Consider the following 27,661-nt stretch of genomic DNA (forward strand, 5'->3'; position numbering starts at 1 on the left):
TCATCATACAAAACAAATTATTGCATTTAGCTCTGCACAAAAAATACCTTCTCATAGCAATGTGAACTGCTATAGATGCTACATCTATACTATCATCCTCTTTTAGCTGAAAAGTGTAAACAGCTAATTTTGTGCTAGAGCTGCAAAATTACTATAATTTATCAATTTAAAAAAATATTTAGAGGAAGTTTATCTCCAACTAATACCAATATCTACGAATCTTCAAATCTTAAGAATCTTCACTTAAAAATCAGTTGGCCAACTTCTAATTTCATTTCTATTCCAAATCTGAAACATCAGCTAACTCCTCGCAGATAGTATTTCTCCCTAAAAAGAGGGAATCAAGAGAGTTTTGGAAGGTTAAAAGATATTAAGAGAATTAAGATAAGTAACAGTGAGTCCCCCTTTTTCCTTGAAGTCCTAGAAACCTGAACGCTGTCAGACCCACTGAAGTGCCCTATCAGAAGTTACTATTATCTAAACTGCAAATACTATCTGAAAGTCAGTCCTTTCGTACTCTTCTTTTGCGCACTGATTTCAGTGAACCATCTCCAGAGCCTGTGCTTTCATCAGCTTCTTTCATCTGAAAAGGAAAAAAAAAGAAGCATTACAATTTTAAACCAATTTTAATTACTGAAACTGGCATGCTACTTTATTTCTCTTCCCACTCCCCCCATCACATTATCACTAAACGCAACACTTAAGTGATAGGATTTTTTCCCCCCCAAAATATTAATGTAATGATAAATAAATGGGTAGAAGACTTTCTGTTCTGTATTTAGAAGGAAGAGAATAGTACCTCTATAAATTGATGTCAGAAATTTGGTTTTGCCCATTTACTCACTGGTTTAAATGCAGCGACTTTTTAATGAATTTCAGTTTCCCTGAAGTGTATCTTATACTAATTTTAATTTCCACTTATTAAGCAAAAAGCTTTTAAAAACATTCCAACTGTCAGCTTTGGAGCGCTAAAAATAGAACAAACTGTTCTGAAATCAAGGGTGTTCTTCTCAGTATAAAAGCTGTTAGCTTTCAGAAAAGCCCTTCCGACGTTAACTCCATTCTCAGACAATGTGTTGCTTCCTCAGCTGTTTCAGAGGGAACAGCTCATAGAATGTGGCAGAACCAGAGTGAGAACATGCGTGCCTGACATCTTCCAAGTATCTCACTGTCTAACTTATGACAAACTTGCACACCCTGAGAACACCCAGAGAAGAGCAAGCCATAACCTCATTGTGGTAACTCTGTAAGGGCACATACAGATTCCAATCTTGTTATTACTTTCACAGAGTCACACGTGTCTTAATGGAGTTCATCAGATACTGTATGCCTAGGGAAAAGCATAAGGGAAAAACAATTTCTTACAGGAACAACAGAAAGCACTGAATAAGGGGTAATTAACAAAGAACTGCAGTGCTGAAAATGCAACCTCATACATGTACAGTTTCCTAGAGGAGTTATATGAAGAAAGGTTAACATTACATTGAACAAGTCCCCTAATCTGGGAAGGGACTCATTTAGGGAGTGACAAGTACAAGCCTCTCAACAGAAATACTATGGGCTGATCTAAAGCCTTTCAGACATACCATACTTTCTATGTGAAAGGATGAGTAGTTGGTGAGCAAGGAAAGCATACACTAATTCCATTCTACAGTGTTATTCTCTGGAAAGCCTTTTAGAGATTAATTAATGACTAGATTAATCTGCACAAGAAAAATGAAGCTGCAGATGCAGAATTCAAAACCAGTATCCTCAGTTTGCTGAAAACCTTATTTTGGAATTAAAAAAAAGCCAAAACCCAAATCTAAACCTGAAAGCTTAACATTTTCTTGGTCTCACTGAAAGGCTTTTTCATTAGAAGGCTATTTGGTTAGAAGCACACGTTTCATCAACTAATGATAAAAAGAGATTGACAACTACTGCAGCACACACATTTTCAAGACTTGCAATTCATTTACATGATGAAATAATACTCCAGTTTCATATTTATAGACCTGCATGATTACTTCTGTATCATACCTGTATTTTACAATAAATATAACCTCCTAGCCAAAATTATACAGAAAGAGGTGTTTCACAAACCTATACAGAGCATTTGAGGTGCCAAACTCAGAACACAGCATGATTTGGTTTATGTCTCAACAGAAGAAAAACTTTTGTTGTAGGTAGCTGAGCTTAATTAGAAGTGCAATGTTGGACAATGGCAAGAAGAAAATAGAGAAACAGAAATAGAAAATTACCTCATCTTCTGAACCAGATTTATTTGACTTATCACCACCTTCTTGATTTTCATCTGCAACTTCATTTTCTTCTTCATCATCATCAATATCTTCAGCACCTTCATCTTCTGCAGAAGAAATTAGTTGTATTTTGTAAACAGAACTGTATTAAAAATGCACTATTTCCAGACATAGTAGTAAGGAAAAGCAGCCCATATTTGCACATGTTGTGATCGGCACCTAGGGTAACCAGCTCTGAATTTCCTGTGTTATTTTGTGAAGGAAGCCATGCATCCAGCTATTTTGATTTCCACTCTGGGCTTCAGTGCTTGGAAGCTAGCACTCCTATGCCTGCCTTTTAGGTATGGAGGAACTAAACCTCAGCAACCACAGCATGAATCAAAGAAAAGTTACTGAGGTTTGACAAGTCTCTTCCTTTACTTTAAACTGAGGTCTTGAAGTGAGACCTCCTGGAAGCTCAGTACCTTTTGCAATACTTTTAAGAGTAAACAAGAAATCTTATCCATCCAAATTAACTGACTTAATAGAAGAGTAATGGAATGCCAGTATCTCAGGCAGCCTTGCAACAGTAACATATTAGGTACTAAACCTATCTATGATCTGCATCAAGACTGGGTAAAAGAAAACAGATTCTGTAATTCAGGAGCAAAGAGCAGGTGAACTAGAAGATGAAAGGAGAATGTAAGATACAAAGATGAAATGCTGTAACTACAATTAAAGCTAACGAAAAAATAAATGTAGCATAACTAAAATAATCAGATGCCTAGGCAAGACTCTTGAATAGTAAGGCAGATGGATCAAGTTTGGTGTGACAAGTATCGTGCCAACAATACTTGTCCATTCTGTAAATATTGGCATGGGAACATCTGATGCTGAGGAAACTTGAGGAAATCACACAGGAAGAACCATAGAATGATTTTGTTTGGAAAAGACCTTAAAGATCATCAAGTCCAACTACTAACCTAACATTGCAAAGCCCAACAGTAAACCATATCCCTTCTAAGTTATCACCATATATGCAACATATGCAAAGACAGATAGAACCCATAAAGTTTCAGTCAGTAAGACAAAGTGATGTCAGTACTAACAAAAAAAGAAACAAAACATGAGTATCTGCTAGGTTTCTAACTTTCCCAGCCAGTCAACTCATCACTTTCCTTGTTCCTACCAGGGAAGAGTGAAGTACAAGGCCAAATCTCGCAGAGGTCTGAGGCTAAGGATTTTCTTACGGAAGTCAAGATAACATATTAGAAGTTAGGTGACTGGTTTCATTACTCTAGACTTAGAGAAATGCTAACAGGACAAAGCCATAGTTGAACAGCACCAGTAATCTTTAATACAGTAACAAAAGATGATTTTATCCTTACAAGCCAACGTACAGCCCAACCTAACATCATTGATTTCGCCCCTGGGGCAGCAGGACAGATCTCTGCACTTGTGAAATGCACTGCTAGGATGCAATACAGAGGAAGCAACATACTTCAGTATTTCAAGTCTACTGTATTTGCAAGCTTTTTTCAAGAGTTACTAAAATAAGTGACCGACAATAGTTCAAGCTACAACTCTCCCACAGAGGAGTATGCAAAAAGACTTATGTTAGACAGGTAAAGATATTCCAGACACATTTTAATGACAACAGTGTGACTTTAACCACTTCAGGTACATATAACTGAGGCATTGAAATGTGTTCAATACAGGATATATTTAGAAGGGAGAAAATATGCATCACTATGTACAAACATAAAAAGACTGTCAGAAGGATGTTCATTTCTTGTACATGAAAAAATACTGAGGAGAGTCCTTACTTTCTGCTTGTATTTATCAAAGAGCTATTACCCATGGAATGCTACATGCTGGAGGTTGTCAAAGACAAAATTTGACTCAGGACAAAGCAGATTTTGCATATCCCAAGATGACTGGTTGAAATGATTGTCATTGTAATCCACGAACTAGTTCTATTCATATCTTTATATTTAATCAAGTGCTTGCTCATCTTACCATCTTCAGCAGTATCTTCGTTTTCTTTTTCCTCTTCTACATCTATGTCATCATCCTCTAACTCATCTCTCTCCTGTATTAATTCTTCCTTTGTAATTGGCTTAGATATACGAGATTTTTTGAAGTCAATATCTTCATCTGTTTTCTATAACAAATTAGAAATCAACTGACATTTAAACTCAAGACACAAATCAAACACAACTGCCACTAGAAGCCAAGTAATCTCAACAGCACATAAAAAGTGCATATTCTTGCACAAAGACTAAGCGTTTCCAAATAAAGTATTAAGAATAAAACCAAAAATATAGTAAATGTCTCTAACCTTTGCTGGCCAGCAGAACAACAGACCTAGACCAACAGGGAGAGCTAAAGTCAAGATGTAAAGAACCCATAGCCATGGGTGGTCCTCTGCAGCAGTCACCAGTTGACTAAACATACCAGGCTGTATTAAAAACAATTATAAAAATGAAAATTTAGTATTTGCATCTCCCTCAACACTTCACTAAGTTTACAAAATGGACTGTGACTATTTTAAGCTTTATGTTGCCCTTCATTTTTTAAATCCTTCTTTGCCTTTGTTTTTGAAAGACTAAACCAATATTGGATTTCAACACTAGTAAAGTAACAACTTGAAAGGCTGCAAACAAATAGCATGTGTTAAGTAAGAAGGAACAACCTGGTACTCCAACCATACTAGGCTAGCCACTACTCAATTTCGTAAAGTGACATTTGGAGTCTTGGCAACCTCCTGCTCTACACCTTTTCCAGCCTCTCTGTTTTCCCCTCCCCCCACACACACTGTGCTAACTAAAGTGAAAGCTCCTAAAGCATCAAGAACCTCAGAGCAGCAGCCAGCCTCCTAAAGAGCAATGTCTTGCTCCATTTGTACTACCACATTCTCTCCTTTGACAGCCAGTTATTCAGTGGGTAAACTGTCCTCTCAGTCCAGTTCTGACTTACACAGTAGACAGAGGTAAACAACTGCCTAGTCCACTAGTACCTCTGAAAAGGAGATATCAGCAACTAAGGTAGTAAGTTTGAGAGGCACAGTGGGGTGATGGAATTTGAGGCAATATTTTTTGCTATTCTGCATACAGGTATAGATGCAGGTTCAGACAAACTAAAACATTTCAGAAAACACAAAGGAGATGGCTTTCCTAATTGCAGGGGCAGAAATGCTGTTGCTACTCGCTCATCCTGTGGCAAACAACACCTGTTAAGAGCTGGTCACATTTGCCACAAACCCATAATTTCACAACTGCAGGCTTGCCTTTGGCACCCAAAGAAAATATGGGACTGTTAGAAAGAATCTGTAGTCAGTGACAGCAGCCACTAGAGGGGCTCACGATCCCATATGTTAGAACAAGCTCATCCTACAGTGTGGAAAAGAGACCTAGAAAAAACTGTGGCAGCCGGCCAAGTGCAGTATACAAACAAAATGTGGCTGCACACACAGAAACAGAAGAACAGATGGGGCTCCATAAACTCAGCTTCCATTTGCTGACAGGAACTGAACTTCTAAGTATCACCACCAAGAGTAGAAGACTCATTAACTATAACGAAGCCTATTTCTCACTAGGTGTTTAAGTAAAATGTTGTACCCTTTTCATTTCAAGAGGATATTAATCCAAGAAAGTAAAAAAGCCAAATTACAAGGAAGAAAACTTATCATAGTTACTGAGCAAGATCATTAACTGCAGACAAATTAATATTCTGTCAGCACTAACTGGCAGAAAATTCTTCCAACAGCACACCCTCCTCACTACTTTTGCCTATCAAGAACATAGTAAATTTGTACCTCATTAGCACTTGCTACTAACTTCTTCAAGCCCCAGCCATCTGCTGCCCAACGATCTGCTACTTCTTTTTCTGAACATATAATGAAGTTATCAAAGTAGATATCAGATGTTATAGACCAGAGCTCTAAACCAATAGCACTGACAGTGGTCATCTTGAAAGGATGAAGATCTTCAAAATAGTAGGGGTTTGGTATTTTCCGAGGACTCCAGATTCCCTTTTAACAAGAAAAAAAAAAAGTAATCACATTTCCTATACCTCACCAAAAAAGAAACCCATGAAACAAATTTTAAATTAATTAGAACTTCGCAACTATTTTAAATGCATTAAGACAAACAGTAGAGTTTAATCTACGTAAAACCAGCATTGGAAATAGTCTATAGGATTTTGGCAGATGAGTCTCAACTTGCTGGCTTAGGGCAGAGCTCTCAAAATTATTCCTTTTGGCTGTTCAGGATTACAGTAATTAACTGACTGTACAAAGTATCTCTGTTCTTTCTGGTAGTGAAGATTCCAAGCACAGTCTTTGTAAGCTTCCTAGAGTAAGTCTAGGAAAAAAATTTCCTAATAATGCAGGAAAATCAGACACTGGTATTACTTCTTCCTCTAGTCTCTCGTCACGTAACAGTTTTGGCTTTTGTTCATCAATATAACATATACTTTTAAGGGCACTGATCAATATCTTTTGGCCAGTGATGGCACCTTTTGAGGTAAGCATCTATTGTCTGGTAGTCAAAGACTGCAGGACAGCTACATCCATAATCAACACAATCCCTTCCTGTGTGCATGTGTATATATATATAAAAAACACCAACAGCTACTGTAACCAGAGGCATTAAGGAACACTTTAGGGAAGCAAAGATCAAAAATTATAGCCAAATTTTGTTTACAAACGTGTTTAGGACCTTGAACTCAGATTCAATTACTTCCCAGCCATAATTGCTAAAAAGTAACTAATTTTAACATCCAACTGATTACCTCATGTCTGGAGTGGAAGCGAGGAATTTAAATGTCCAAAATTGATGCTTCCGCTAAAATTGACCCAGTAAGTCAATCTGCTTACTGAAAAATTTAATCTTTAATAAAAAAATTGTTCATTTAAACAACCTGTATTTAGAACCCCAACAAAGAAGAGAAATATTTCATTAAATAAGTCAGAATACAGCTCTACAGAGCTTATTTAATAAGCAGTACCAGTGCAAATCATTGCAAAAGCAATTTTTAATAGAGAAACGGTTTTAATACAGGAGGCATTTTTATTTTCTAGTATACTTAAAGGAACAAAAGCAAATAAAATTTTAAAACCTCAATTTAGTGACTGTATTCAGACTCATTCTAAAAATATTAATACACTGTTAAAAAGCCTGTATGAATATACTACTTCAACTTGCCTGCTTCGTTGAAGTCTGTACCTTTTAACAACAATCTGCAATATTGCAGTTACCTGGTAGTTAGGATTATCTATCATAGGTGCTTTCCATTTTCCTTTATAGTTTGGGTTATTCTTCATGGGACGCACCCAGTCTCCACAACCAGGTGCAGCCTCACACTTTGGATTAAGGATCTGAGGGGCTTCCCACTCCCCATCCATTTCTTCATCCCTACACAAAACAAAAGAGATATATAAATAACTGATTTAAGAGCAGACTGGTCAGAACAGTAGTAGTCAGTCTGAAGTTTGAGTCCATACACATTTTGCGACAACCACCTTAGATTTTTAATCAGCTCACAGAACTTTACTCAACAGTATGTACATCCTTTTGGGTTTTTTAAAGGAGTGCTACAACATGGGAGGTTTTGTTTTGGTTTTATTTTAAAGTTCACCTTTTCATAACTACCAGAGCATGATTGAATGAAACTGTATTCCTGCATTTGTAGACAACTTGAAACTTCTTCAGAAGATTCTTGGAAGATTCCCCGAGGCTATTCTATGATGACTTCAAGTTCTCAAATGCTTTCATGGTTTAACATTGTGGCAAATTCTTTCAAAGGGGTCCTTCATTTGGTTTAGTTTATATATCTTCAGAAAACAAAGAGCTATTGACATTTTCATGTTTTTCTAAAAGGAGCTCCCAAAACGACAAACATTTGGCCATACCTTAACACATTGTAATTTATTGCCTCAAAAGACAATGATATTTGGATTTACATCTGATCCACAACCCACGATTTGCCACAGAGAATAGGGGGGCTTATCTACAATACACAACAACTTGCACTCATTGATCAAGTTCTTACCAGTCCTTTGGTTTTCTTGCATTAGGGTCTGGAACATACTGTGGTTCATCATCAAGCCAACCCTCAGGCTTAACAGCATCAGGATCTTCTATTTTGGAAGGCTCATTTTCATCCCTTCAATTACAGACTTATGTTAGAAAACATAGCAGCCTGACGTTGAACAAGTGCTCTGTTCAGAGGACTGAAACCAGCATGAAAAGGATGATTTTCAAAGGCACAACATAATTAGACACATTGATCATCCGAATTACACATCCAATTATCTGTTTATAAATACCTGAATTATATTTACGTTGTTTCAAAGTACCACTTAGCCCAGAATTTTCTGCCATCAACTGGCAGGTGTCAGTCAGATTTTCCCATTAAGTTTTACCCTCCTTTTCCTAAGTTGCCATACAAATAGTAGTTCACACAGAAGGAAACAGAAATCATTGAATGTAAAGCAAGACTATACGGTGAAAAAAATCCCTCTTCCTAATATTTTGGGTAATCTTAGTTATTAATTGCAATTGTGGAGGGTACAAATCACCAAAAAGCACAATTCTTTCCTTAGAAGATTACCAGATTCTTGTACCCAGTCAATTTTGTTTCCAAACTTTAGTGTTTTTAGCAGTGACACATATCCCAATTGTCATTAGCAAAACGACAAATTAAAACCAGTCAAATCTTTCAAATGAATTACCTGCACATAAAACATATTGTACAGATAAAATTGTTCTCCTTACCAGTCATCTGGTTTGACAGCATTTGGATCAGGTATTCTTGGTCTCTCATCCCAGTCCTCAGGTTTCTTATCACTAGGATCCTCTATTTCTTTAGGAGGGTTTACAGGAGGAACCATATCCTCAAGAAGACTTCCTTTACTTACAACCACTTGGTCAATTAACATTTCAAATGTATCATCTGGTTTTAGCACTAAATTAAAGAAATTTATATCACACACACACAAAAGGGAAAGCATTCTTTTACAAATATCTGTAACCAAAACCTATATCATAAACTCAGACTGAGACAAATAATGGCCAATAGGATCCTTGCTAGCAGAGCAAGAGAGACTCCCCATCCAGGTACTGGATCTGGACAGAAAACATTTAAGTTGCTATTGTGGGGATATATGACCAGTATGAGGGCCCCGAATTCAATTGCTGAAACACATCCAAGCACACTCTACAAGATTTTTCAAAAACCTACCACTTGGCCAAAATTCTGCATGATTTATTTTAAAACGGAAACAATGAAAGACAAACCTCTTGCCCTAAAAGGCATCTCTGATACCAAATTACAATTTCACACATGAAAGCATGGAAAATACAAGAACTGTGTCAGGATCAACAACACAACATTTTCCCTCAAGTTCATGGCTGACAGCCATTTCCTTCAAATGTCAGACTATGAATATAGAAAACTTTTCAAACATTGAAATATTTTAGCATGTGTGAGTAACTGAGAAGCCAGGATCATTGAACTAAGCAGTGTCACATTCAGTAAGAGCCACTGTATCCAGGTCCACTTCTAATATCCAGTAAGCACATTTGTAAGTGTTCAACAAGCATATTCAAATGTCCATTCAACACAAAGATTATGAATTCAAAGTAAGTACTATTCCACTTGTACAGCAGCTTTTTGTGGTGATTAAAACTACTGTAACAGTCTTATAATGACAATTCTTTCAGCCTAAAAGTTTTCAATGTAATTAGAATATCCACAAGTGCAAAAATTAAAACCTCATAACACACTGTGGATAAAATAAAAACAATTTACTTTTTAATTTCTTATCAGTCATGTAATTTATTAGAATCTTGCAGCTCTATGGAATCTATTTGAAAAATTACAACAGAACAAATGCTATCCAAGTTTAACTATCTTTAATAATTATCTCTAATGAAAAGACCAAATCGAGAAACACCTGCATTTCTTGACCACAAAAACTGTGTTTTGTTTCACTTATTCCTATTATCTAAAAGTGAACATTTGCTATGGCATACTACTGTAATCTATTTTAAAGAACAGTCAGATCTCCCATGGCACAAAGCTGAACACCACTGTGTTCAAAGCCTTCCATTATTATTCAATGGTAGTTCAAAAGTGCAGTCAGTTTTGCTGAATTTGCAGTATGTCACAGATTAGCCTATTCCTCTGATAGTTTCCTCCGAAGTTGGAAAAAGTGGGGAAAAAAAGAACTAAGAAATTAAACTTTCATCTTTGCTACCCTGATCTTGGTATAAAAAGAGATGTCACATGAACTAAAACCAGCCCATATTCACTCATCTCCAGAGAATGCGGTAACAAACCTGTTCATGCACACTGATGCAGATACAGGTGTAAGTGAGAATTCTTAACACACACAGGAGAGAGGTGTGCAGCAGATTGAACTACGTTCCTATGAACTCTGATGCCTTCCTGGAACATTGATGGGTTTAGGGTTTTTAATATCTATCTTAAAAAATATTTTGTCATGGTAAGCACTGGAAGTATTAATCAGTTCTTCACACTAGAGGCTGGCCAGGGCTGATGTGTTTTTTCCTGTAATTGAATATTAAACAGTAGCATTTGAAAGCCACTTTTATGTCCTGTAGTTAAGCTCAGTCATGAAATCATTCAAGCCCAAATTGTTAAGTAACAACTCCTCATAAATAACAGCCTAAAAGAAACAAAAAAACAGATTCAAGTACAAAGCTTCAGTGAACAGAAATACATCTTTTTTTCCCTCCTTTCTGATTTAAACTTCTAAGAATTGAACAATACCGAGAGTGTACAGATGCGTCTTCTTGTCCAAATAGAATTTTTTTAGGTCTACATCAGGACGTTTTGCATGTTTTTCTTCATATTCTCCAGTTTTAGGATTCTTATGTCTGAAGATAAAGTGTAGTTTGTAATCTTCTCCACATTTATCTGGTCCAAACATAATAGTATAAGGTGTTTTGTCAAAAAAGTATTCCTGCAGAAGTAAGAAAGCTGAGCATGTGTTATAATGTACATTTCATGAAGTCACTTTGGGTACTATCTTTCCTTGGTGCTGTTGCATATGGTATAGTTACCTTTTTCTGAAAGATAACTGAAAGCTGAGAGGGTAAACATGAAAGGAATTGAACTGTTCTCTTGAGCTGCTGAGTGCCCTCTGTTCTCAGTGAATGGACTAACCATAGAGATCATTTAAGCCTCTTCAAGGAAGATCAATATATTTGTTTACATCTTACTTTTTAAGTACAAATGTCTATCACAAATCAAAAAACCCCAACGTCTATATCCTTCTACAAATATTACACTAAAAGATGGAAGGGAACCACTTACTGTTCTTCATGATTTTATTTTTCAATAAAGATAAAAACCAATCCAGCATTTTATCAGTCTTCTTGCTCCACATTAAATGATGACAACAATAAAAAACCATGAAAATATCAAGTATAGTTATTCACTTTCAGAGTATGTTGCATTAAGCTGTTAGGTCTGTGAGTATTTTTCAGCAGTTTCTATGATTTTTGTATTTAGAATACACAGTAATGTAGTGCCTTATATTTTAAAGCAATTGTTTGAATGAATAAGAGCCCTTGGTTCCTGGAAGTGTTCTTCTTGAAAGATATATTCTGACACAAATGTATTATTTAAAATGAGTCTGTATTTTAATTTTTTTTTTTTAATGCAAAATAAAACATCTTCACTTTATGCACTACAGAAATGCATGTATTTTGAGTTCAGTCCCTTTTACAACATTGAGTCTCAGGAGAATGTCACTAATAAGTATTAACAGTAATTAACTGATAACTCTAATAGCAATAAACTATTAAAACTATTAAAATATTAAATATTTAATATTAAAATACAGCATTTAAATATGTCCTCCTTCCAAGGTAAAAAAATCCACAAACACAAAATAAGAAAGAAAGAACGCTAACACTTTTAAGTTACCTCATGAAACTGCCAGGGAAATTAAAAAAGTACAGGATTAATTGTTAGCCAGGCAATAAAGAGCCAAATTTTGCATTTGCTCTCTTCCGGTTTAGCCTCTAGTAAGATGAGAGATACTGGAGAATTACAGTTTCATCAGTAATTGAACTGAGTATCTTGGTCTCACTCCTTCTTTTAATATGTAAAACTTCACAGTTTTACTGTCATTTACACATCTTCCCATTAGGAAGTACATCATGCCTGTACTTGCTTTTCTATAGTCTGTATTTTTATCTATTAGTACTCAAGTTACTAGAGCATAAAACATATACTGGCACACAAATTTTAGGAAAACAGAAGAGGGCTCAGAAGTTGCATTAAAACTTTCAGTATTACATCTCAGAAATGCTTAAAAGCAATTTCTTATGCGTGTCACCATCTCCTAGATTCTTGCAGAGGTACATATTATCCCTTTTATCTCATGAAGTGTCCCACTGTTAAGTGGCTCCTCCTGACTGCTAGTTTGCAGGTCAGGTCAAGCAATGTCTTAAGTAATCTCCTCTTCATTTTGCACATATACAAGGCATCACACTTCACTGTTGTTCTCCTCAATATTTGAAAGTCAAAGTTATAGCCTCATGGGTGAAGGCAACAGGTGGCATAGATGTCTCAGGGATAAAAGCATAGATGAAAAAATATCCTAACTAGGAAGGAAATGATGAATACTGCCCACATTCCTGTTACACGGTTTTTTAAGACCATTCCCTACTGTTTTTCCCACAAGCTTGCCTTCCTTAGCTTATTGGTAAGCAAATGGTATTGCCTGATGCATCTCAAACCCAACAGATTCTATAGTCTATATGGATTGTAACTGTGATTGCCCCACACACTTCTGCTACTACACTACTGAACGTTGTCTCAACACAATCAAGTAGCAATTGAACACAATCAATCCTGTAGCAGTTAGGGTAGTCAGCTACAGCAACCTGCTTCAGAACTGGAAACACCCTTATCAGTGATACAGCAAGTTCGTCCTGGCTCAGGGTGTAACATTGAATCCACACTGGTCCTTCCAATTCTGTCCAAATGCATAATCCTACTTCGTAACTGTTGCTATGTAACAAAAGCACCAGTTCCCATCAAAGCAGCTGCAGTAAATGTTGTACAGAACAGCCATCCCCACTCTGCCATCACAACATTTGTGTTGCACAAGCTCCTAGGTCAGAAGTCACTGTTGGTTCCAAACAGCTTATATCTGCACCCCAATGCAGTGGCAGAAATAATCAGTTTGCATGTGCCTGAACTGAGACTTGGCTAGAACAAATTTGGAAAGGGCAGGCAAGTTCACATCAATATAGTGAAACAGTCTAGAAAATACTCCAACATACTCATGCACTTAATTTTTCACACCTGATCATGCAGAACTTCTCCTGGAAATAGAGATTCTCCATCACTTTCAGTTTCTAAATCTAAGTTGTGGCCCTTTCTAAGCTGCTGTGTTGCGTGCCATGCAGTAAAAAAAAAAAAAGTTTCACAAGTTAGGAGCCAAGATTACAGATGCAAAACTCTTTTGCCTTGGGTTGAGACATCACTCATGCAGAATTAATATGAGTATATTAATCACAGTAAACGCTTTGTTCTAATCTTCTGAAAATCACTTTTTGGGATTATTTGTGTGAATGTAATATGTTGGTTATCAGGGAGAGCCAACATAGATTCACCAAGGGAAAGTCCTGTCTGACCAACCTCATAGACTTCTACATGGGCATAACTGGCTGGCTAGATGAGGATAGGGCAGCAGATGTCATCTACCTTGACTTCAGCAAGGCTTTCAACACTGTTTCCCACAACATCCTCATTAGAAAGTTCAAGCAATGTGGCTTGGATGAGTGGACAGTGAGGTGGATCAAGAGCTGGCTGAAGGACAGAGCCCAGAGGCTGATGATCAATGGCACAGAATTGAGTTGGAAGCCGGTGGCCAGTGGAGTTCCACAGGGATTGGTTCTGGGGCCAGTCTTGTTCAACATCATCATCCAATGACCTGGATGAGGGGACAGAGTATACCCTCAGCAAGTTCCCTAATGACACCAAACTGGGTGGACTGGCTGATTCCCCAGAAGGCTGCCTTCATCAGGGTCTCAACCAGCTTCAGAGTTGCGCAGAGAGGAACCTCATGAGGTTCAAAAAGGACAAGTGCGGAGTCCTGCACCTGGGGAGGAACAACCCCATGCACCAGTACAGGCTGGGGACTGACCTGCTGGAGAGCAGCTCTGCAGAGAGAAACCTGGGAGTCCTGGTTGACAATAAACTAAACATGAATCAGCAATGTGCCCTGGTGGCCAAGAAGGCCAATGACATCCTGGGATGCATTAAGAAGAGTGCAGCCAGTAGGCCAAGGGAGGTTCTCCTCCCCCTCTACTCTGTCCTGGTGAGGCCTCATCTGGAGTCCTGTGTCCAGTTCTGGGCTCCCCAGCTCAAGAGGGACAGAGAACCTCTGGAGAGAGTCCAGTGCAGAGCCACCAAGATGATCAGTGGTCTGGAGCATCTTCCTTATGGGGCTATTTAGTTTAGAGAAGAGGAGACTGAGGGGGCATCTCATTAATATTTACAAGGTCGCTGTGAGGGTGAAGGAGCACAGGCACAGGCTGCCCATGGAGGTTGTGGAGTCTCCTTCCTTGAAGGACTTCAAGACCTGCCTGGATGTGTTTCCATTCTACCTGATTTAGGTGGACCTTCTTTTGCAGGGGAGTTGTACTACATAATCTCTAAAGCTCCCTTCCAACCCCTGCCACTCTATGATTCTATTAATATAGCTCTTAATAGCTTTATGTTTTAAACTACTTGTAAGTTTCATTAAAATGTAAATTCTAATAGGAATAACACCAAATACTGTGTCAGTAAAAAATGCACAGCTCCAAATGGTTTGTGTATATGTAATCAATTATACGGAGACTATTGTTTAAGCAGACAATTGGGCAAAATATTTAGGAAGCTTTCAAGAATTTCGCATGCATTAGGAATTACTTTCTTATTGAGATTTCACAAGAACAATTATGCATTCCTTAAATGAACAACTAACAGCAAATGTTAAGAGGACATACCAGATTCAAGTCATCGCTACTGGAGAGCAGTTTAATATATGCACCACCACAGTCAATGCCTTCTTGAAAATTCACTTCGTATCTGGCAAAGAGCAATTTTTTTAAAAAACATGCCAAGTATCAGACAAATACCAATTAAATTCTAATCCACAGCTCTAATTATGAATATATTAAGATCGCATATTAGTCACTCCTGTCAAAACACTACTATATGATCAAAAGGTTTTAATTGCCACACAAGCCAATACAGCAGTGATGAAAGTCCAAAAACACCATGGTAGCAATTGCTACAGTTGGCATCACCGGTAAGAAGAGTTTCAGGATGGTACCAACACGAAAAAAACAAAGTGAAGTAGAAATGGGCAAGAGTTCTATTAAGTTTTTGCCACCTTTGAATCTGCCCATATGACACACTGGATTTAGACAAAGGAGTTACCTGGATATGTCTATCAGACTTAGTTTGTTGTACAATAGTCAAAAAAGTAATGCTTACCATCATTAATTACATTAACATGTTGAAGATCTGAGTTGCTTTTAAAGAGCTACGTAAAAGCATTCCAGAAACGGAAAAACTATTAGAGCATTTTCAGCAATCTTGTAAAATACTAGATTTCTGTCCAAAAACAATATAAAAGAGTTAAATGCAACTTCTTAACACTTGTAATACAAGTGGTTGATTGTTAAATCATTCATACTTAAGAGTTCTGATAGCTTTGGACATGATAGGTCAATGATACATGGAAATCAGTATTTCTATAGGGATTCATATTACTTTCTTGACTTAAAGATTTTAATACTAATAAATATTAAGGAAAAAACCTAAGTGACTACTTACTGAACAATCAAAGGCTTATTATCAAAAATAAATGCTTTTGTTAGCATAGCTGATATTGCATGATGCTTAGCCACTGATTTTAACACTAATCCTCTGTCTCCAGACATTGTGTTTTCCTTCAGCTCTTCTACTTCCCATCTTCCTAAAACACAAACACAAGAGTCATTGAAAAAACATAGACTGAGGTAAAGAAATCATAGTCTTGTTGAAAGCAAAGCGTTAACAAAAGTTAAGTAAAAACTGAAGTAAAGTTTTTACTTAACTTTTTTAAGAAAGTAAAGACTAGATGTCAAAGTAGGGAAGAAATCTTGACATCAAAGAAATCAAACAATAACACATTACTTGAGTTCAGCTTACATTTCTCCAAACTAACTCCACTACACCACTCAAATATTAAAAAACAAGTACATAAATTTGGTGCTCACATCTTTCTATAAAATCAGTGACCATGTTTTAACGAGTAATCTTCAAGAACCAGAAACCACTAGAATTCCAGCTCCATGGTTAGATAATAAAATAAAAACTGTATCATGTCAAAGATCCATCTAACCCAACATTCTGTCTCAGACAACAAGGAAGAATAAAATCTTAGGGAAAAAGAGTGCTAGTAGTTGTAAAAACATGAAGTGACAAGAAGCCATTTTGACAGTAGTAGAAGTCCCAGTTTTGTAACTGTTAAAGGTAAAACAAAGAAAATTACAGCATCTCAGATTTATATGTAAAACAATCTTCCAACTAAAAAGGAAAAAGAGCTATCCATAGTCTTCAAAGTAGCAAAGAATCCCATCCTTACCATAATCCACCATAAACTAATGAAATTTACTAGAAAAAGATACATGTTTAACATAAAATGATTTAAAATTACAAAATTTAATGAATTTTCTTGCAGAAGCCTGTGGCATATCCACTGAATTTTTGTTCAGTTGCAATACTATGTGAAAGAATCATTACATTTTCAATATGCCATTTCATTCAAGCCTAATGGTTGCATTGCTAATATAGAGACTGTTTCAAAGCCCTGGTTCAGATTCAACAAGTTATATTATAAAAATCTATTTCAGCCTTAAGAAACTGGCTGATAACTGAAGAGATGCCAACACTTTGGGTATGCATAACTCTGCACAGAAAAGTCCACTTTCCCATTTCACCAAAAAGGTGTTAGTCTTAGCCAAATGAGACAATGATAGCTTTCAATATATTAAAGATGTCGCATATGTAAAGCACAAGTTATTTCTTGCTCTTCTCAGATTTACAGAAATCTAGGAAAAAACTTTAATATCATGGATCTGTATCTTTAGACTGTGGTATCCCACAATGCCTAGAGGAACACAAACCATTTCTCCACATTTTAGATTTATTCATACCATCGTCACAAAAAGCTTTAGTCACAAGGCATTGTGTAAGCCAGATACCTGCATGGTTCTTGCCCTCCTGCTTACATGGAATTAGAATCTTTCAGGTAAAATCTAATCACATGGGAGATGAAGCTCCATTCCCCTGTCCCCCTCTCCCCAGTCTTTTCCAAGAATTATCAGGTTTGATCTGAGAAAAAAACCCCTCACAAGTTTACATCTTTAAAAATAAAAGATTACATTAATTACAAATTCTCCAAGTTGGGGAAAAATACAGCTGATGACACACACATGCAATATACAAAGAACAAGATTTCTAAAGAGACATTTTTCTTTTTCTCAGACATTAGTAGATAAGATTCACTGGGTTGGGTATTTTTTCCAGGAATGAACAGATACAAGAGAAATACTACTTTTACAATTCACTGTAATCTTGAAAAAAGTTGGTGTCAACAAGAACAAAAGGAGGAATACATAATGAGTTCCTCACCATAGTTTGAGAAGATTCATAAACTGTGAAATCTGAACAAAACAGCAATTTAGTTTTTACTTTTATTCAACTCAACCGTGATTTGCACAAGATCATTAAGGAAGGGAAGATAGGTATGTCAACAACAAATCCCTACTTTCTTCTAGTCTGCTAAACAGAAGGGATGAAAATTCCCTTCTCTTCAACTGTGTTCCTTCCTGGAAACTAAGACCAAGAAATAATGACAGGGAAAACAAGACAAAAATAAAATATTTTGGAAAATAGTTCAAAAAGCTCTTTTCACTACAGACTTTGTTAATGTTCAATTGTTTTGGTGACTTTAAAGACAATTTTGATCTAGTATCAAGCCAAGTAATCAGAGCAATGTCAGTTCTTATAAGCGTCTCATTTTTATGGATATCTCCTCTGCGGTTTCTTTATTTTTACCAGTTATCTCTGCTAAACCTAAAAACATCTGATCTGTACTGGTTTGCATGCTAAAGTCATACAAGTTACTTTTGCTTAACACTTTATTAATGTTAATTGATTTCATTTGACATAAGAGCAGTAGCAAATACTTTTGCAGCAGAAACTTTTCCTATTCTCCCCACCGTCTCTTTAATGAAAGAAATTCAGGTTGCAAAACTATTGCCACAGACTGCACATCTGTCAAATAGTTTTAAATTACATTCAAGTAGGCAATTCCAATAAGTGTACACTCCAATGATAAAACCAAATTATTCATTACTTCCAAATTCATTTTTGACTACTGTAAGAGTAAAGTATACAAGGACAACAGACATTATATAAACAAATGTTTTTGACCTACATCATCTAGGTTTTCAAACATAAGTTCAACATAAGGGGTAGTTATTTCCCAAAGAGCAAAAGAACATCAAACAATACAGTAGAAGTAAACAATAAAACTACTCACCATCATATTTAGCAATGTTATCATCTGTGTCTTCTTTCTTAGTCTTAGACAACACCCATCTAACAACAAAAAACATGCTAGTCACTGAACTATCAATGCAAAGCTGTACTATTTAACAAGCATGGGAAAACCAGCTTTTGCTTCTAGGTTGTGAACATGATTTTGACAGTTGTCATCATAGATCTTTGTGTAGTTCAAAGAACATGAAAAGAAAAATTCAAATAGATTAGTCTAATACAGCATTTCAAAGTACTTGCAAAAAAAAAAGGAAATGAGTATACAATCTAATTCTAAAGTAATTCAATTATTCAGAATAAACTTTAGTATTATACACCATCTGAGTTTGGCAGAATGTAATAATATTTTCTAAGAATATAATGTCAAAAATACATGGAAAACGGTAAGGTTCAGGCATAAAACCTTCAGTGTGGTAACGGAAAAAACAAAACAAAACACTGACAAGACCTTAATACTGTCTGACTGCAATTCTATGCATGCATAGCAGAGGACAAAAGGAAGAGGAAAAGTGTCCAAATTACAAATGCATCTATGCATCAAACAGGTTACAAATGTATTGCACACATGGGATCCTGACAGCACAAACTCCTGATCTCCTTTGATGCTACAAACAAGGCAAACTTGGCTTATCAAATCAAAGGTCACCAAAAGGACATGCACAAATACCCCGCACACAAAGTGTTAATTTGGAGGTGGGTATGACCCTCATCTGGTCGTACAGTGGTTCTGTCTTGAGCCAAGCACAGGAATATCTTAAGCCAACAGTGTTGCTGAACTCTTCTTTGTATCAACTACAATACTATATTCTCATGACAGCAAAGAACTATTTTCGTTCATTCTGAACTGTCCTCTGCATGGAGTATTTCAGGGACGAATACTTTATCTTTTCTGCTTCAATCTCAGTCAGATTTCTTCACTGTTAACAAATTCTGGGAAAGCCTCACCCTCTGGTGAAATAGCAAACTAGATCCTTGGTCTACCAAGGAAGACCAATGTAGAAATGACGTGTCTTTACAAGTCATGCCCACGATTTTCAAGGGCCATTCTCAAAAAAGCTACCATATTCCACTGATTTACCTAGTCAATTTCTATGCACTCTTTTCCCCAATTTTAGGGAATAAAGGCAACGTATTGCTCACTTATCTCCATACATGTTATTCTGATGGAGATTATGTACAGCTAGAAGAAGAAGTCCCAAGTATTGCAGCAAAAGCTTTGAATATTAAATTTAGTAGGAAAACAAACTAATCTTTGAACAGATATTGCAAAGTTAAAATTTGGGATGAACTAAAACAGCTAAGTTTTTGCATTTGTTAGTCAAGGTTTTCAGTTATTTGAGGTTTTTTAACAACAATTATCACCTCTTCTATATAATAATTTTTCCTGTCATCATTTGTACTGCTTTTGTATTGCATTTCTTAACATTTACAAGTGATGTATCATTAAAGCAAGTGATATGCTGAAGACAAGAGCTTGCTAGCCTATTTTCTTTCTACATTAGGTCAAAATATGTAACAAGAATAAGAAAATACAAAAGAACATAACATTAGTAATGACAAGTGTTCAGCAGCCTGAAGTTCCCTGTGAATCTACAGAAGAGAACAGTTTAGAAACGATTGGAAAAAGGGAGTAACATTCAATCTCTCAGATGTTACTAGTGCCTGCTACCATGTTATTTTCTTTACAGTTTAAATCATGTATCCTCAATGGACACACAAGTCTTATGATGGTATAACCTTACTCCTACAGTAAGGAAGTAGAAAGTAGACAGCTTTAACTTCTACACTAATGAATGCATCTCCTGTCACCTGGCTCTTCAAAGATGAGCTAAATTTTTGTTTCATCAATTTTAGTAACTTACGAAAACACATTTTTGCATGATGCTTCACAAATCAAGAGATACGTCTTTTTGTTCAACAAAAAAAGCGTTCATCAAAGCGTACAGGGGAAAAAAAAACAAGATCAAATTTGTCATTAAAAAAGAGACTTCCTTTCACATTTTAAAAGGTTCTCATAGCAAGAAAGCACTCTAACAACTCATCACATTAACTCTTAATAAAGAGATTCCTACTGCATTCGCAGATTCTACCTGGATGAGCCAGGGATGGTAAGCTAACCTAGCTTGATTCAACAAAGAAAAGGCAATGATCATGCAGACAACATCGTACTCGTTTTGGTTTTCCTTGATCTTCTACACCCTTTATAGCTGAACAAGAAAGAGGACTGAAAGTTATTTTCCAATTAGAAGTAGTAAGTCTATTACAGAAATAGAAAGTAACCTATTATATTCTTACTCTTGACAGTGCATTGGTGGAAAGTGACTACAGCTTACAATGCTCAGCTTTTCATTGAACAACACAAGTCTCCCAGCAGCAGCTACACTTTACATTGCCATACTGTTGGAAGGAAAACTTACAAGATATTGACAGGACATAAATTTCTGGCTTAAGAATTGTTGAGATAAACCTGAAGATTTCTCTAGAATTTCAAGGTGGTAAAATCCAACTTCAGTAGACTCATAAATACCTAATTTGTATTGAGTATGGAGAAGCAGTACAATAAATTAATAAAAAAGAAAAATCTGCCAAAAAGAGTCTTCCCCAATAGAGGTTTTATCAATAATGCTGAAGGCATTGCTTTCTTAGACATACTTAAATGCATGTGAAGAGGAAGAGCGTTTGCCACTGCACTGGAATGGCTATGCATATCACCTTGTAGCTAAATTCAACTGGCTAAATCTTTAAATTATATTACTTAATGTCCATAAACGCAGAGTTTAGTAAAAGTTTCCTTATAACACAAAAAATAGCAACATACCTGAAATATTAACTATCTGGCTTAACATTACGATGTACTTGGAGCAAGCATTACCAGTCTTCCTAATTCTAACACCTGTAAAAATTCACTTTCATAGAGATACTAGCAAAAAAAATGAACACAAATAAGCCCTGTCACTGTAAGTTAAACTACTAAAAGTAAAAGCTTATCATTTTAAGGCATAAACATACCCAGCCAATACTCCATCGAAGGTTTCTGTAAAATACACTTCCCCAGTTGGCTTTGGAGTCTGGTATACAACCTAAAAGATATGTACAGATATATACTCTAACAGAACAACTTTTCATTTGAAACACACTATCATACCATTCAGAGAGACCACCAGATTTTGTTGCTTGGAAACATTTAGCAGCATAAAATGCCTTTTGCTGACCCCCCACATCCCTAATTTCTGCAGTTTTGGCACATCTTTCTATCAGTGTGCCATTTCACATCTGTGAATTTCAGAAATTGCTTCCCATGTTCAGAACTCATAACTAAAGTACTGTCATACATCTTATGTCTAACAAAACCCCAGAAAAATTACAGAACTTGCACCAGTTCTCTGCGTCTTTCCTATTTCGTTCTATGGATGTTTCCTGTTCTTTTGTTTTCCCATCTACTTGACACATGACAGTTGGATTACACAGTTTAGGTTGGAAAAGACCTTTAAGATCATTAAGTTCAACGGCTAACCCAGCACTGCCACCACCACCACTAAATCATGTCCCTAACTGCCACAGCTACATATTTTCTTTATTTCATTACACAGGCATTGACTAAAGGCTTCTGTAATCTTACCTCTAAGAAAGATTCATCTCTGTCAACATCAGCTTCTTGAGACTGCTTGTCAAAATCCTCAACTTCAACATCTGCATTCAGAGTTTCTTCATTTTCAATTTCTGCAGTCACTGAGCTAATTATCAGGATACCCAAACACAGCCAGTCCCATTGGAAGTGCATCCTGGTTATCTGAAGAACTGAAAGTTTCAAATTTCAAATATCATCGCAAGGATATTATCAACACTATTCAATTTCACCCCAGACCTCCCTACAAGAGAAGAAATACATTAAAAGAATAAAGATCAAGAAGGATTGTCACTATAACATTATAATGCTATATCTTAATTTGAAAAATTACTTACTATATGGTCCTGACTCAGATTTTTTTTTCTTCCTACTGTCCCTACAGAAGTGCTGTTCCTTTATCTTGCCAGGCTACAAATATAGCAATTTGATTGCAGTACAGATGCAGTTTTAAGAACTAAAGACTGCTTTTATTGTTTTCAATCCTTAACAATCTGAAAAAGTAATCATATTGAATCAGTCTCTACAGCATAGTGAAAAGTAATATCCTCTTTATGAGGGAACATAAAATTGATAGATTTAGGATGTATTGTTATCCACTGACAGAATTACTCCTTTATTTGGCTTTTCTACTGTTTACATTTAAATGAATGCAGAGTTTATAGAAACTCCAGCTGTAACTGTCAAAGAAAGTCTAACCATGTTTCAGGAAATATTGTCTCTTCCAATATTATCCAGTAAGTGCAAAAGTTTAAGCTTAAATACAAGTCTCTTTCTAATTTCAAGGAGACCTGAAGATCTTTAATCCATATAAGTATGAATGTCAATAGCAAATAATTACTGCAGCCTCTCAGTCTAATCGGTGGCCCAGTATCTTTTGCTTCACAACATATAACACATACAAAACTAGGTTTATATTAGAGTATCCAGTGGTTTGAAGTAGTGTAGTATCAAGCATATACCTGTGCAAGTTCCTTCAATGGTCCTGGCAAAAATGCTTCTTTGTTTTTGTATCAATTTGGAAATAGAAGGAAGAAATATTCTACACACCACTGTACAAGTATTTATCTTTTGGTTTTTATTAATTTCCATCCACAGTAAGTTTAAAAAGAAAGATAAATACTGATATTTAGTTTGTTACTCTAAGACATTTTCAAACCTTGCCTTACTTTTAGTCACTACTAGTGATACCAAATATTCTGCTACTGAAGTGGTTTCAGTGCCTGAGAAAGCAGTCACCCTTCTGATTGCATTATTACTCTTTAGGGATTCAATTGTTTACCACTACAACCCTAAATATTCCAGCAATTCAAAACACCATCTTCTTCTGTTGCAAGTGATTCTTTCTTCCTGGCTTTATCAGATTTGCTAAGCAACAGAAACATTAGAACTGCACCAATAATTATTTATCATTCAATTTATAACATTTCCAAGTTCTGTCAGTCAACAAGTAGAGATCAGACACTATCAGGGCTAAAAAAACCCACATCCCAGTAAGACATTTGTACTACAGTCAACTAACAAAACTATTTTTTCCATATTCTTTTTAAGATCTATTATTTTAATATTGACTGCACTAATTATACTTAGAGCCAAAACACAGATAACTTCATGAACAAACGAAATGTTTCACACACTAGTAATATGTCAATATTAGGGGGAAAAAAAAAAAAAAAGAGCCTTCCTTCTTGGGACAAACACCGATTTCCACAAAACTACACTGATTAGGTAACCATTCTTTTTTTCTCTCCCAACATAACCCACATCCATGCCACTCTGCAGGACTTTTCACCCTGCTGTGTATTTCACTCAACGATGGTAAGTTTATGGTTCCCTCTTTGCTCAGTTATTAATACAGTGATACATCCCCCAAAAAATCTGCAAATTGTACTTTTTTGTTGTTGTTTTGTTCTTTTAAATAACTTCAGTTAAAAGCTACAAACACTGTTAATTCATACACCTCCTTAGTCAATTCTAGAAGTTAAAATAATCTTGCCTTGAAGATTTAAAGCCATTCAGTTTAACATGCATGAACACACAATCTTACAGTGTAACTCTGAAGGCAGCTGTCTGGAAGCTATCACACTTTGTTTTAGCAGCCTCATTTTCTTGTTCTTAATCATCATATTAGGGACAAATAGTTGAAGAGTTTCATGTCAATACCCTCCTTAGCAACTAGCTAAAGTGGCATATATTAACAAGGTATTAGACTTGCTCTTTTAGCATAAAAGTTGCCTACCTTACTTTAGCTAGTCTATCATGCAGGTGGTCACCTCCTCTTCTCCTACAGAAGAAGAGATATATCTTTATTTTTAAGTACATTTCAGGTGTATTTTGTGTACGAACAAAAAATGCCTTTCACTTACAGAGCCTTAATTTTACTGTAGTTAGCCCCAGACACCTTTTTTCCACAGAAAAGTATTTTCCACAGACAAGTATTCACCTTCCCACATAGTTCTCTTTCAAAACTCCTGATGCTCTCTCCCTTCACGGAAATAAAATCACTACTCCCTGATCCTAGCCTAGGGCTACCTTCAATTCTATTCAGTCTTCAATTCTGTCTCTTACTTTTCCCCTCAAGAAGAGAAAAGACACACTTTTTTTGACATTTTGACACTTACTTTAAAATAATCCCAGAAGTACTGAAATATGTTATCAAGAACAATTACAGTTATTGCCCCATTGCCAGGCTATGATGGTTTTAAGTAAGACCATTGTATCTTGTACTTTTGTGAACTCTGTCAGCACTGCACAGTTTTAGAACATAAAACAAATCTTTCAACTAAGCCAAAGAGTTTCTAGTCCCAAAACAGAACTTCACACCATATATTCAGTTGTCTTTAAAACCTACTAGACTTTCCTAACTAATGCATGAAGAACTATGAAAAACTTATCTTATTCTTTCCTCAAGGTGACCATAAAAGCCAGACAAAAGTTATTCCAGTCAATGGCACTCATGTAACCACTGAACACATTTACTAGCAGTCTAGGCCTAAATCCCAAAGACCAATGACTTCCAAATCATGTTTCAGGGATTACAGAAAACAGGCAATTGCAAAGCCATACATCTCTATAGTAGTCTGAGTTTGGAAGGGGATCTAGCTATAGTATCACCTATAAGAGAACTAGATAGATGTTGTTCAGTTTGAAAAGCTATAATCGTGGACATCAAGTGGCAGAAATTTGTCCAGTAATCATACTTCTAAAATGGGCTTCCCAATCATTCCTTTTGTGATGGGTAGTCTATGTTCACCTTTCTCTAGATTCTGTCACTATATATTTGTTCAGATCTATACTGTTAAACTTCATATTTGCATAGCTTGATCACTCTTTACAATGGAACATGGCCAAGTACAGCACATCTACACACCAGTAGAGACACTGGAACCAGCAGTACGATTGCGAAGCGTGCTCTTGGGACCAGCAACAGTGCTGCAATGTCAACAGAATCTTGCAACTAAGTAATGAGCCACTGTTTCCAAGACACCCATAAGTATTTAGGAAAGACATCAGGCACACACTGAAAGAATATTCTAACTCCATATTATAATTTTTTCCCAGGTGAGAGCTGAGAAGCAGTAGTATAGGCTGCCTGGTCTCAGCCCTTGGGGTTTTCCAAGATCAATCGCATTGAGCTCTGAGCAACCTCATCTCAATGCTAATCCTACTGTGAGCATCTGTTTGCAGTGGAAATCTCCTGGGATCTCTTCCCACCTGGATGAACTGGTTTCTACAGAGGGCTGCACAGTGCAAGCATGCCAATCTTCAGACCTCTGCACTTCAGGGTTTTTTTTGCATTGTTGACATGCCGTTAGATTAATGGTATTTTTATTCCACTTGATGCAGAAGTAAATAGAGGCCAGGATCTTTTAAAATTATTACTAAATTTTCCTTGGACTTGGATCACGCCTTTTTCATTGAGCTCTGACATTCTCAAGCAGAAAGGGAACAAGACTGCCATTAACTGCCTTTCTCCCTCAACAGGCTAAAGCTCCTGCACTCAGTACTAGCACATTTGCTCTTCCTGGGACCAAACATCCACTCTACCCAGGGCAACAGAAAGTGGTAGTTTTCCTCCATCTTTTTTTCCATCCTTCACCACATGCTGCCTCATTGCTCCCCCATGTAACTGCCTCTGCATCAACCCTGATGAATGACAGGGCAGCTGAAACTGCCCCATGAAAAGCACCCGGCAGTTCTCGCACAACTGCTTATTTTTCCCTTCATTTTTGGTGCAAATTAACTTTGTTCTCTCTTGCAGAAGGGTTAAAAATGTGGTGCTGAAATGAACGCTAAAGGTGTAGTTTAGCAGTTACTCAAGCCGCAAGGTTCTCCTCGTGCGCAGAGGGTCCGTTCAGGCTCTCTTCCTGCTACACCTTGCTTGAGTAAAACCTCCGAGAGCAGGTTATTCTCCCATTAAAAGACAAGAAGCTTGCGCCCGCCTGCCGCTCGGTGCTGGGCAGCACCCAACGCGAACTCGCTCTCTCGCACCTCACGAGGGGCCGCTTTTCAGGGGCCGGCGAAGTGAGGCGGCCCCGGCGAGTGGTCCCGCGTGGCGGCTCCCTCGCGCCCCAAACCCACCGCCGGGGTCCCGCCGGCGCCCGTGAGGGACCCGTGCGCCGGGGGCGCCGCAACCCGGGCTCGCGACCCTGCTAACGGCCGACGCGCGAGGGGCCCTCACGAGAGGGGCGGGGTGAGGGGTGTCAGGAGAGCCACTAACACCTCCCCCGCCCCACTCGGCACGCCGGCGCCGACCGGCCCTCGCACCTACCGAATGGCAGAGAAGGCGGGGGCTGCAGGGGCCGACACGCGCCCTCCCGCTGCCGCCGGCCCAGGCGGCTGCCGTCCCTTCCACCCCCGTTATCAAACACTGCACGGCGGAGAGGACCCACCCGGCGCCGACGGGCAGCCCCCGCCAGAGGCCCACCAACCCCGTTCCCCGCGGCGCACGGATTACCGGCGGCCAGCTCGCCTCCGCTGCCCGCGCACGGCCGCTTTTCCCAGGGCATCCCCGACCGCGCATGCGCAGCGACTCCCCCCAGCGCTCCCCGGGATGCCGGCGCCATGGAGCAGGTGTTGCCGCTCCGCCCAGGCCAATCAAGGCGCAGCAGGCGCGGCGCTGCCCAATCCGCGCACGAAGCGTGAGCCGCCGCGCAGCGCTGCATGGGCC

At 37.5% G+C, this 27,661-nt stretch overlaps 1 protein-coding gene across 7 annotated transcripts; it reads right to left on the reverse strand.

The window, feature by feature from the left end:
* On the reverse strand, nucleotides 1–27,497 carry CLGN (calmegin). 7 transcript variants are annotated; one of them, XM_061992503.1, is made up of 16 exons: nucleotides 27,449–27,492; nucleotides 24,736–24,775; nucleotides 22,486–22,656; nucleotides 21,876–21,946; nucleotides 18,850–18,908; nucleotides 16,095–16,236; nucleotides 15,260–15,341; nucleotides 11,019–11,211; nucleotides 8,999–9,188; nucleotides 8,274–8,387; nucleotides 7,480–7,636; nucleotides 6,037–6,252; nucleotides 4,561–4,680; nucleotides 4,239–4,383; nucleotides 2,241–2,347; nucleotides 1–583 (listed from the first exon to the last, which is right to left on the reverse strand). In XM_061992503.1, exons 3-16 carry the CDS (start codon nucleotides 22,645–22,647, stop codon nucleotides 503–505), a joined length of 1,839 nt encoding a protein of 612 aa, XP_061848487.1. In that variant the 5' UTR covers nucleotides 22,648–22,656; nucleotides 24,736–24,775; nucleotides 27,449–27,492; the 3' UTR covers nucleotides 1–502. The 7 variants fall into 7 exon arrangements, with proteins under 7 accessions (XP_061848487.1, XP_061848484.1, XP_061848481.1 ...); XM_061992500.1 differs by having other exon boundaries at nucleotides 22,486–22,664; XM_061992497.1 differs by having other exon boundaries at nucleotides 22,486–22,664; nucleotides 24,731–24,775; nucleotides 27,449–27,489.
* Nucleotides 27,498–27,661: the final 164 nt, after the last annotated feature.

This window comes from Colius striatus, chromosome 3 (assembly GCF_028858725.1).
Source record: "Colius striatus isolate bColStr4 chromosome 3, bColStr4.1.hap1, whole genome shotgun sequence".
Taxonomy (NCBI): Eukaryota; Metazoa; Chordata; class Aves; order Coliiformes; family Coliidae; genus Colius; species Colius striatus.